The 13,425-nt window shown below is 39.2% G+C and overlaps 1 protein-coding gene across 2 annotated transcripts in view; it reads right to left on the bottom strand.

The window, feature by feature from the left end:
- Positions 1-410: 410 nt before the first annotated feature.
- shq1 (SHQ1, H/ACA ribonucleoprotein assembly factor) overlaps positions 411-13,425 on the bottom strand; it is a 36,327-nt gene continuing 23,312 nt past the window's right edge. For both annotated transcript variants that reach the window (XM_056751421.1, XM_056751420.1), the window contains exons 11-12: positions 12,873-12,993; positions 411-1,355 (exon numbers count right to left, since the gene is read on the bottom strand). In XM_056751421.1, the coding sequence (XP_056607399.1) occupies positions 698-1,355; positions 12,873-12,993 (779 nt within the window). In that variant the 3' untranslated portion in view covers positions 411-697. The remainder of the gene's footprint in view (positions 1,356-12,872; positions 12,994-13,425) is intronic.

Raw genomic sequence — 13,425 nt, forward strand, 5'->3', positions numbered from 1 at the left:
TTCTGTACGTTATCGGCAAACAACAACCTCCCACTCATTGACTTCCAAGGAAATGACAGCGTGCAGCTGAAACACGCTAACCTCACACTCTTCAGAGCGAACGGCAGACAGGATGAGAACAGCATCATCGCAGGCGGCAGAACTCACTGTAAAGATCACATCCGATAATAACCCACAAGCATTTCTTTGAAGAGTTGGAGGACTGGAGACTTTCGACTTGAGTAATGTTTGAGGACAATCTGTTTGATCGAACTGTCTGTGTAGGTTGTAAGCTTTTAACTCAGGTAGTTGTACTCTTTTAGAAAAACTATATAAATATTTAGCTTAAAAAAATTCAGCCTAACAAATCTATTTTAAATTCTACTTATGGGAATAGTAATATAATAATAATATTGTTCTTATAAATTGAATACATTTAATAAAACTATACATTTATTAAAACATGCACTTTTATAATACATTTCAACACAACAAACAGAGTTATGTTAAACATTTAAAAGTGAAGTAAAATGTTTAATACAAAACTTGCCAGAATGACAAACATACAGTGACTGTATTCAAACAAAGTTGCGATGACACCACAAATATATCCATTAATTTTATCGATAAAAGCACAAGCTTCTCCTCGATAGATTTAGCGATACATCCATTAGTCCTAACGTAATGTAATCTTACTGTCCAAGTCACAAACTTTCCACTAATCTCCTTTATATTCCACTGTGAGATCTTCATCATCACTGTCCATCCCATCAGCGGTTACGATACGCAGCGGATTCTTCTGAAGGCAGACATCAAGTAGCTCTCTACTGGTTGCTGTTTTCCTCTCTTCTCTTTCTGTCCCGACTACACATTGGTGGTGGTCTCTCTCCCCCCCCCTCTCTCCCTCAGTGTTTCTCCTGCTAATAGATTGTGTTGCCTGAGGCACATCCTCCTCAATCCTGAGCTCCTCCCCCAACCTCTCTCCCAGCTCCTCGATCATCCGCCCGGGCTCACATAGCACTCCGCTCCGGAGCTGCATGAGGGGGGGCGAGTCTCTCCCGTCAGTCACTGCGTCCTCTTTCAGGACCTCAAAGCTGACCCCGGGTTCAAGAGGTCTGACCTCTGTTAACCTTTCTGTGTTTCCTTCATGCTGAGTGACAGCGCTGGGATCTGCTTGCTCTTCCTCGGTGTCTTCGCCCTCCGAATCGTCATCGCTGCTCGAGTCATCATCGCTGTCGTCTTCACCTTCTTCTTCTTCTTCTTCTTTCACCACGAGTTCAGCCGCATGCTCCAAAAGCTCAAGCTCCAGGTCTAGATGGCTCTTCTGCAGCTTGGCTTCACGTAGGGGCTCGGCAAGGGCGATCACATGTTTGGATCTGGTGGAGTAAAAACATAATATTCAAATGAGATATTTTCGGGTCCAGTAATGAAGGATTTTTCTTCAACCACACCCATGAAGGAGGGCCTACAGTAGTTCACCCTCTTGTCATTTCAAACCTGTATGACTTTATTTCTTCCCCAGAACATAAAAGAGGATATTCTGAAGAATGTTGGTAATCTGTTGACTTCTATTGTACGGACACCAACATTCCTCAAAATATTTTCTTTTGTGTTCTGCAGAAGAAAGTCATACAGTTTTGAAATGACAGGGTTAGTGAATGATGACAGAATTTTCATTTTTGGGTGAACTTTAAACTCACATTACACCTTCATATTAAAGTATATTTATTTTTCCATATCCTTACTTGAAGCTATCGTAGGCCTTTGTAGAAAATTGGTGTACAAGCCATGTAGATGACTTTTAAGCAGGTTTTTTTTTTTTTAAGGTTAGGTGTCATTCAGTGTTAATGACCTGCATGAATATTCTGGTCCGCAGAAATGTCATATGTTTGCGTACATAAACAAGTTATTTACAAGCAACCTGTGTAAGCGTGAACCAAAAAATTGGGTTTTGGCTGTTTGAGGAAATTTTTGCATTCTGCTCCAGTACAGTCGCCATGGCTACAGTAGAGAGAACTCTGTTGGATTTCAGCATGCTTATGAGCTCTGCTTTCTAGTGGGGAAATCATTTTACAACTGATGCTTCAGTAACACAAACCAGAGATACTATACAGAATAGAGAGACACATTCACATACATTTTTGAGACTGAGCAATGTTTGACCAAATGCATGTGAATCAGACAAGTGTCTTTATTGTCATGGAATGAATTTCCTTTGTTAAGTTATACAGTTACTGCATAAGGTTAGATGCTTAAAGGGATAGTTCATACAAAAATAAAAAAAATCTGTCCTCATTTACTATCCCTTTTGTCATTTCAATCCAGTATGACTATCTTTCTTTTGCAGAACACAAATAAGATATTTTAAAGAATGTTGTTAATCGAATAGCGACAGCACCCGTTCACTTGCATTGGTTTTGTGTCCATACCATAGAAGTCAATGGGTGCCGCCGCTGTTCAGTTACCAACTTTCTTTTAAACATCTTCATTTGTGTTCCGCAGAAGAAAGAAAGTCATACAGGTTTGAAAAGACATGAGTAAATAATAACAGAATTTTCATTTTTAGGTGAATCATCACTAAGTATATTTAAAACCGAAAAATGTTAGAAACATTTAGGGTATACAGAAAATGTACAACAAAAATGCTGTGCACTACATGAAATGAAAAAGCAGAACAAAGTATTAAATGTTGCCTAATGTTGACGCAATGCATGATAAAAAAAAAGAAAATCTCGGAAAATTGTGTTAGAGCCGGTTGCTGAGGTAGCGCGAAACATTTTGAAAAGCTTTAAAATGTTAACAGTAAAACGCAGTTGATACAGTCGACAAACACATAACACAAGCAAGATTAAATGGCTGCAGACCAAAATAAATACATCAATCCGAATTTCACTAATACAAAAGTTCCCCCGGGGACACGCAATATGCAAAGCAACCTGAAAAAGCCTCGCTTCCGGAGAAAAATACTGCTGCAATACACTATTCTCAATGTAAAGATGCCGGTAGTACAAGAGGCTCGTAGGCATAAATTATTCATGTAGCAAATGCGTCTGGGTGCTGCCAAAACTCAAGTGGCTACTATTCAAAGCTGCAAGCCACTAGAAACCTTCATCGCCATGGTGATTAGCGACTGAACGGGAGGTCGCGCTCCAGACAGTTCCGAGGTCCCGGTCATTCACAAAAAAAATAAAGCACACGAGTTGAGGCCGTCCCATCTCTCTGTGCTTCGATTAACCCACAGCTGAGAACCCCTGATTCCTCCTTATTACCGCGCAGGCCTAATGATCTCCTGAACTGCTGGAGGAAAGAGACATGTAGGAGGACTCCAACGTCTCCTGAGGATACAGAGTACACAACACACTTGGTGCCTCCAGGACGTACTTAGATAAAGAGGCAGACAGAGATTTGTTGAAGGAAAGCAGCGGTTGGAGAGAGGGACTAAATCAGTTTGTTAATGTTTGCGGTAAATGACACATACAATACAAGAACGTATGAAAAGTTTGTTTAACTACAGTTAAATTTTTCAAAAATAATGTTTAATCAAAATATTTAAGCATTATCCAAAAGTTGAATTTGACATAAATTGACGTCAACCTTTGAATGATGGACGGTCTATAGACGGTTTCCAACACAAACGTTTATGCGTATTCGCACTTTTGTGGCCAAAACTTACTTCCATAACACATCCGCAAAGAGTCCCTGTAGATTATTTCTGATAACAAGCTAAAGAAATAAGTCAATTATGTGGCTGGGAAGTTAAAGGGGTCATATGGCATGAATACGTCTTTTTCTGTTTCTTGGCGTGTAATAAGTTGCCCATGCATGTATTACACACGTAAAATTGCAAAAATGCAAGTGTTGGAACAAAAGATGCATTCTATCTAAGGAATGCTCACCTTGACCTTCCTAAAAATGCCTCGTGTAGCCACACCCACAAATCTATGTCAGTTTGTGGTATGATTTAACTAACACCGCATCCTAACCAGACGCGACGCGATGAGATTCCTGCAATTAGAAATTTGTTTGTCCATACCGAACGCGAAAAAAGGGGCGGGACGCGACAATCAATCACAAGACACAGCCAATCAGAACAGTTTTTCTCTGACCATGCAGCCTTGCACGTTGCAGATGAAGAGTGCACGAAGAAAGATGCGTCCTGTTCTCATGACTCTAGTTATTGCCTCACCGGACGCTATACGTGCGTTTAGATTAAAATTATGACAATCAATAGTATATACCCTATCCTCATCCATGGCGATTAATATTCATGAGGTGCAGAATTTACAGCGAATGACAATTGTGTGGGCAAAGCTGTCAGCTGGCTGGTTAGGACCTCTGATTAACATGGAAAATATACCTTTTATTCCGCGTCACATCGCGTCTGGTTAGAATGCGGTGTAAGACCGCCCAAATGTTTACTCAAGTAAGGTGGGCGTACCTGCCAGTACAATTGCTTTGGAACCTGATGTTCCAAATATGGTAAGAGGCGATACATGTCTGTCACACCCTTGCATTATTTGACCAATCACTATGCACTGGTTAACTGGCCAATCATAGCACACCTCGCTTTTCAGAGCGATGAGCTTTGTAAAAAATCTGTGCATTTCAGAGAGGCGGAGCAAAGAGGAGATACAAACAGTACAAGAACTGTCACTTGGGAAACTTAAATGTGTCAAAGTTACAGGACCCATTCAACAAATTGTTTATTTAATATCCGATGAAACCCGATGAATGCTTTAAAGCAACAATATAAACAAACAATTCTGCACACGCACACTTTTGTGGCCCAAACTTAATTTACGGTACACATCCGCAAAGAATAGAGTCCCTATAGATTAAGCAAAAAATAACAAGTAAATTACATTAGCTAGCAAGTTAAAAGTATGTCTAGCCAGTATTACTTTAGGTTACCCGAAACAGTTTCTTGGCTTAACTTAAATGCGACAAAGCTAAACTATCCATTAAACAAATTCATTATTTAATACAATGACTTTAATAAAAATGTAATAAAATATATAAACAATTTAATAATGATCCACTAGCCAGACCAATCAACAAACAAAGACCGGAAGTTAGCTTCGAGTCAGGCGTGTGTGTCCGATAAAACAGTCTAATACATATGCAAAAGACAACTGTTCCCTGCACTTCCTGGAGAGATGTGTTTGGAGGAAATCCTGTAGAATGGACGATGCTTCAGACATTCGCAGTGTTCCTTTCCCCCCGTGGGAAGTCATTATTGAGTTAGCATGATAGAAGCTCGCTTATTTTCTCTTCCTCTCACCTTCCTTCACTTGAGTGGTAAGAGAATTCAGGCTTGCGGTGGAAACAAAGGCCCCTTTTGGGGCAAAGGATAATGTTGTACACAATTCAGTCATTACGATGGCACTGTTGTGGTTCGCCTTAATTAGCCAAGAAAAGGCGGCTTTCAAGGATGGGAAAAGAGGGAAATAAAACAGGCCTGCCGCGACAAAGACGCACCAGAGGCAGCTTGAGAAACGAGTGAAAACCTTTATGTCTGGAGAGAGCTTGCCGTGAATTACTTATCTACTTCAAACAAAGTGCTTAGACTGCTTCTACACTGAGCTCCTTAAGACGTACAAATTAAGGACCCAGAAGGATGAAACATACCTCCGCCTTTCGAACAAGATAATGAGTCTCTTACAACAACTAAATTGGTATAACGCCATCTGAAAACCCTTAAACACTTTGTAATCATGTCTTTAATGTTATGTCTATTTTATTGCAAACTTACAAAGTCACTGAAAAAGAGCAAACTAGTCTTTTAAAAAAATGAATTTAAGGGATAGTTCACACAAAAATGAAAATTCTTACATCATTTACTCACCCTCATGTCATTCCAAAGATGGTAACTTTCTTTGTTCCACAGAACACAAAAGAAGATATTTTGAGGAATGTTGGTAATCAAACAAGATTGGATCCTGTGTATCCTGTACATTGTATAGACACAACCACAGACATCTCTCAAAATATCTTCTTCTATGTTCCACATGAAAAAGATTGATATACAGGTTTTGAATGACATGAGGGTGAATAAATAATGACAGATTTTTTGGTCTGAACTTTAAAAACTGAGTTTCAAACAAGTCATGTGCTTTTATTAATAAAGCAAACACCTTTTCTTTCTATGAGCAGTCTTTTTATTGTGAATTGAACCCCTGACCTTGGTGTTGTTAGCGCAATGCTCTACTGGTTAAGATGAATATTCCTATCATCGCTTCCTTCAGCTTCCAGCATGTCCCTAGAGGAGAGAATTCTGGGAAGCTGGAAGGGAGAGAGTATTGTCGCAGCCCAGACCGAGCGTACAAGCCAGAGTGTTGGAATGGTGCTAAACCACACACCGGGAGCGAGTATGATCTACTTATCCGCAAGAGCTCCAAGACCAGGATCAGTTTCCTCACACCAGCGGGATGTTTCAATCCACCTCTCTCTCTCTGAGCACGCTCAAACAAGACACTACAGTTCTCGCCAACGCCAGAGAAACCAATGTACATGTTCACAAGTCTTTCTGAACAAGAAATAAAAGCAATAAAAACAAATCATATATAAACAGTATATCGCTGCTGTCCTTCTGAAACCTTGTGTCATCATATTTCTTGATTTATTATTTTTTCCATACTATAAATCATTATTATTCATCACCATGTATGTTTGTCAGTAGATTTAGCAAACTTTGTAGCAACCTTTTTAATAATTTCAGTTAGGGACAAAATGCATCAGGGGTGACAAGTTATTTGCCTTATTCTGAGTAAGCTAATATTACCATTAAGGTGTTTACGTGAGTTGCTTTAAGAATATACCTTTCATGTTCCCGTTTTACATGTTAAACTACATAGCTAGATTAATGGCATACGTCATTACATCCATAAGTGATGCCGTTCGACGTTCCCTCCATAATTTCATGCATCAACAAACAGTTTGTCTTCGCCATTGTACCACATACAGTTTTTGGCGTTTCATTTATTTTCTAGAATTGTTGGCATTTTTCTTGATTCTCGTTTGGACCAAAAATGTGCTTTCTTGCTTGAAGTAGGGCTGGGCAATATATATATATATTAGTGGTGGGCATAGATTAAATCTAGATTAAAATGGCTCATTTGAATTCTGCCGAAGGCATTCAGAATATGTGTGCTACCCAAATAATGACTAAAAGTAAGTCTTTGAGAACGGGTTTCTCAAGCCAGGTGGCGCATTAGACCAGGGGCTCATCTCCTGTTTCCAAAATGCATCACAAACTGCTTGAGAAAGCTGTTCTACCATGATAATTGGTGATGAAAATTAAATTATGTTCAATAAGATGAACTTGTGTTTACTTCCGCATTAGCTAAGGGATGATTTGCGTTTAGGTGGTACTTGAGACTGGAAGAGCTCCTACAGTACATTTACATTTAGTCATTTAGCAGACGCTTTTATCAAAAGCGACTTACAAAGAGTGAGGGAGCAACAAGCGATATGTCATACAGGAGCCATAATACATTAGATCTCAATACAAAGTTACTGGTTTCAACTAAAGCTAGACCACTACCTGTTGAGAGAAAGTGTTTTTTTTTAAACCAATTCCGCATTGCACAAGGTGCAAACAACCTTAGTCTTGTCGATGTTTCTATTGGGAAGCTTCTTAAAAATTAATTTTCCCTGAAGCAAACCCGGCGGCTTCATAGCTGCATCCATGTTAGCACGTCACGTTTGATGCGGTAATTTCACACTAACGTTATGTTGTGTTCAGACCAAACGCGAATGGCGTGTCAAGCGCGAGTGATTTATATGTTAATGCAAAGAGCCAATAGACCTACTTGCTGCGTGAATGAAGCCCTGGTTATGAGATGATGAGGCGGCTTCTGCTTCCGCGAATGACGCGAATCACGCGAGTTGAAAAATCTCGTTCTCGCCCCGTACAGTGCAGTTAAGCTGGTATACATCCGCGCTAAAATATCAAGGTGAAAGTCATCATAGCTTGCGTATTATAGACCCAGCTCCCAACCCAACTTTGAAAATAGATTAACGGCGACATTTTTTTTATCGCGCGATAAGAGTCTCACTGCGTTAACGGCCCACCACTAATATATATATCTTCGCCATTGTAACACATACAGTTTTTGGTGTTTCATTTATTTTCTAGAATTGTTGGCATTTTTCTTGATTCTCGTTCGGACCAAAAATGTGCTTTCTTGCTTGAAGTAGGGCTGTGCAATATATATATATATATATATATATATATATATATATATATATATATATATATTCTTATGCTCCCAGTTTCTCAATGACTTGCTGTAAATGCAGCCACATCGGAAAGCCAAAGGGCGCTCTTGCGCAGAAACTCAGAATATGGTAAACATAAGAAGAACAATTTGTTCCAGGAAATGTGGTCATATTCTATCGCTGTTCTTCAAACCTTTTCAATATTTTCATGAAAATAGAGTATATTTATAGTGATCACGTTTGATTTGTTGCTTTTTCAAATGTACGTTATAAACGACTCAATCTCGATTATGAGTTTTGACAGATTAAGCTAATCAAAAAGCTCTGTGTACATGGTCCACTCTTAAATACAGTATTGTCTTAATCGTGTTAATATCAAAATTATTGTTGTCCATGTAAACGGGGTCAATATGAAGAAAAATGACCTCATATGTCAATCGCATCCAAACATTTCAGTTATATTCAACACTATCAGGCGATTTCATTCACAACCAACACACAGTTCCAAACATGAACATGAAATTTAAACATGTTTGAATCATGACAACAAAGCTGATGAATACAAATAAAAGTAAGCCATTCAACTCAACAAGTCTAAAAAGACGGCAATCCAGTAAAATGTCAGACCCCAAAACTAAAAAGGTCACAGCCAAATTCAAAGCAATGTAAACTGAAGCCGTCATTGCTATCCTCAAACCAAATCTCAAACCAATCCCAGATAATTGAAGCTTGATTTCACTTAATGCCAAGGGAAGCTTCCACTATTCACTCACCCACTGAAGCAAGACCTGACAGATAACAGTGGTTTCCCACCCCACTTCACTGTGTCATGATTTAACGCAAACTGACAACAGAAATGTTCACTCTTGGGACAACTGACCACAAGCTTTACGAAACCTCTGACCCATGTGGCCCCTGGGGCCTCAGTTACCCTCGAGCCAGAGGCCTGAGCCTCCTGAAAAAAGAAAACACACTTGGCTGGGGGTCAATACGCTGTCAGAGCAACTTTCTCATCCTTTCAAAAGACAAACCCTTCAGCTCACCTTTAACAGGTTGCCATGGTCGCCGTTCAGAATCCAACTCGCCCCATTACAAAGCTTGAACACAAAGGCAAAATGGACCGCGAGCTTCTGCGAGACAACGGTTTCATTGCACTTAGTGAAACACAGTAAGTTCCACCTTATCTTATCTGTTTTCTGAACGGGTTAAAGAGTCGTCGCACTAGAGTGATTCTGAAGCTGAATTGGAGGAGGGAACAGATAAGAAAATGCCAGTGGTTTTAGCAGTCTGGCTCACAATCCTTGAGTTCGGCTAGAGCGTGGCGCGCTAAAGTCACATTGAAATGAGTAACAGATCTTAAGCTCATCTGCAATGCATGATTCTGGCTATAATTGATAAAGTTTCAACTCATGAAAGGTCTAATAAGGTGTCATTTTTTTGGAGTATCTATTGACAGAAATGAAATATAAACATAACTACACTTTCGGAGGTGTATAAAGACCTTACATAATGAAGCGTTACGTTTCCATGACCTTAGAATGACCTATTTCTATTTACATATAAATATATTATAATTTAAAATATAACATTTCATAATTACGCTATCTCCTTCAGCAAAGAAGCAAAAACATGACCACAACTTAGTCCTGTGTCACCCACCGTGCTGCTTAAAAAGGCAGGGGTGAAGGGTGGAGTGAGCCGTTGTTTGCAATCCGTAACCTCACCACTAGATACCGCTACATTTCAAACACTAGACCTTTGAGGGTTTTCTAAAGCAAATGTGCACGATTTGAAAATACATCAAACTTTTCAGCAATTTTTTTTCAATTTGACATATTTCTTCGTTCATATCTTGCATTTGGTTTCCTAGTTTCCAGTTTAGCAGCACTTTCTCATTCTGCTATTCATATTTTATAATAAAACTTACAGAATACCCCAAAACTGTGACCATTTTAAAATATAAATAATTTTTTTAAAGTCTTGATTTGTTTTGGTAAAAAAATGTATCGTAATGTTGTAAAAATTGTGAAGCGAAAAATGTATTGTAATGCTGGCACACCAAAAAATATTTTATTCTTTAAAAACTACAACATTTAAGTTTTTAGGACCATGAGAGACATTTTAGTCTTGTGAACCTGAACTTCAGAATGGTTGTATATGTATAATATTCTTAAAATATTAAGTGATACTATACATGATTGACATGACTCAAACAATTTATGTCACAAAGGTTAAGCAGGGACAAAAGCTTGGGAACTCCCTCAATAGCACTCAGATATAAAACAAATTGCCTGATGCTGTTCCAACAATATGTCAAAGCCTTGAGTGATTGTGGCCATGTGTCAGGCCCGCCGCCATCAGTACGACGAGAGCAAATTCATGGAGCGCTGTCAATCAAACAGCCATACACTGCGACGTCCAACTCAATCCACTTTGTATCGTTTCTGATCGGTGGGACGGCACAGCGGTTTAAATCATGCGTGAAGTCTTTAAGGCGTCATAAATTCCAGCACGACATTCCGGCACTTGGTGAGATTTCAAGAGCGGGTACGCCGGTCGGATGGCAGTGAGACATTATAAATCATCCCCCAGGGGCAGCGTTCATTAATCCCAGCATTCATCACGAACAGCTGATCACGTCCGTCTGCCGATAACAGATTTGAGGGGGAACTGCTGCCACGGATAACATCTATAACCCGGAGATCCCTCAAAGACGGATCGCTCATCTGGACCGGGGCATTCTTCCGGGAGGAAAGCGTTGTTTAAATAATCTGACAGTGGATGTGTCAGATGTGGAAAACGCTGTCACAACAAACCTGCTCTGATAACGGGGAGTCGTCTACACAAAACGGAGCTGTAGGGATTTGATCAAAAGCTACACCGTTAGAAGTGCGAGCAACTCTCCTGCAGTCACTTCGCATGACATGAACCGCTCCGTCTGAACGGAAAAGTTTTGAGCGCTGTTTTAAGACGACTGAAGAAACAAAGGGATGCGAAGTGGAAATCAATTTTCGGCGTGATGTTGGGAATCACCTCAAGGCAAGTTTGACTGAGGTACAACAGGGGCAGTCGAATGCAGGCACGGATTCTGCAAGCTGCGCTTTCAAAAGCCCTCAAGTCTGTCTTGTCTTTTGTTCTGCTCAATAAAACGCAGATCAAGGGGAGAATAAAAGAACACCGGTATTCATTCGCAGGTCAATGATGCGACTCAGACCGTGTATTTTGCAAACAATGGTGGGCGGCAGGATAGTCAAGACGATCTTTAGCTCAGAGGGTTGAGGATTGGCTGTTTAGCATGGCCTGGTTTCAGCCGTGGCTAGATGTTGTAACCGCACAATGTGCATCCAAGAAAATCCAGAGATTTTCCCAAGAATCCAAACCTTTATGGCTTTCTTTTATTTGCAGAATGTAAGATATTTTAAGAATGTTGGTAACCAAACACAATTGAACCCCATGGTGTGGTTCTGAAAAAATCTTCTTTTGTGTTCTTCAGAAGAAAGATTCATATACAGATTTTGAATGACACATGGGTATATAAATGATGCCAGATTTTTTATTTTGGGGTTTAACGATTACTGATCTAAAAAGTCGACTTTCATGAGGACCTGCATCAGCCGACTTACTGCCATTGAGATGACAATGAATTGCTCTCTTCAGGTATTACAGGATGGGCACACTTCAGAGAAAATACATATGAGAAAGTGTATTTGTCTGCCTCTTTCTCTCCATAACTTGGAGGTCCAGACTAACTTAATTGAGTTTTCCAGGACGCTGAAGATGGATCGGTGCAGTTCTCTGTGGAATGTGGAAGAAGTCTCTATACCAAACTCCGCACGCTCTCTCTCTCTCTCTCTCAGCTTTGACTCATTGAGAAAACAGGCGCGCTGCAACTCCGATCCCTGACATTTTACACATCTATTATTAATTAGCTGTCAAGGCATCGCGCTGGCCAGAAAAACAAGAAACTGAAAGATTTCTGTCTGGGATCCCTGCAGGGTGTTTAACGTTTCTCTCACTGGGCACGGGGCCTATAACTTCAGACGTGCATTTTTCAACCAGATCTTTTCAAGACAAGCGTACAACTTCAGCTGAACTACAGCCAAATATCTCATTACTGAATTATGCGCCAGCTGTAATTCGCATTTTAAATGTGGATGTGGTTACAAATTACGCCGCGTGCGCGTAGATCACGAATGCGATACTGCCCGTCGTGAATCAAGATCAAGCACTGGGGTTCTGTTAAGCTTGCACTGAAAGAACATCATAAAACAGAGTTCAGACTTTAAATTCTGATTGTGTTTGAAGCTGTTGTAAAACACCATCAACCTTATATTAATCATTTATCATCATCAAGACTATTCATCCACATCCATTACAGTGATTTTTAAGTAAATGTGCTTATGCAAAAACAGAGTAATATAGTCCTATAATATTTTTATGTAAACACCGTGTCTAATAATAATTACAATAATAGTTGATGTTTATTTATGATAAATATTGTTATAATAAATATGTTTTGGAACATTCAAAATAGCTTATTTAGATATAACATGAATATTTGAACTGTTTTAATATCATTTCTTTATTCCTTTACTGTCTCTTTCTTTAATTTTGAAACCACTTCTTTCTGCTCCAAAAATACTTCAGGTGACATTTTGCAGAACTGAACTTACTTGACCCCCTGGATCCAGATGCAGTAGTCGGTGATGTAGAGATCATTGAGGATATATGCCGGATCGTTCTCTCGGAAGATCTTATGGATGGAAAGCAGACATTTCAGGACACAAGCCTTCCCTGTGACAAAGAGAAAACAGATATCACAACGGGTATTTTAACTTGGGCTATTAAAAATGTGACATGAGATTTGTTCATATAAAATTATATGGGCTGTCAAACGATTAATCGCATCCAAAAGTTTGTTTGCACATAATATGTGACTGTGTACTGTGCATATTAATTCCGTATTTAAAAACACAAGCATTTATTTAGGAAAAATATAATAATGAATACACGTTAATAAATATTTCAATTATTGGTAAATATAAATAAATGCATACAGTTAAATATTTTCTAAATATCTTTATATATTGTGTATTTTTTTGTGTTCATATTAACAACATTAATATGCACAGTACACAGACATATATTATGTAAACAAAAAAACTTTTATTCTGGATGTGATTAATCGTTTGACAGCCCTAAAAAAAAGTGTATGTACAGGAAATA

The sequence above is a fragment of the Triplophysa dalaica genome, chromosome 6 (genome assembly GCF_015846415.1).
Source record: "Triplophysa dalaica isolate WHDGS20190420 chromosome 6, ASM1584641v1, whole genome shotgun sequence".
Taxonomy (NCBI): domain Eukaryota; kingdom Metazoa; phylum Chordata; class Actinopteri; order Cypriniformes; family Nemacheilidae; genus Triplophysa; species Triplophysa dalaica.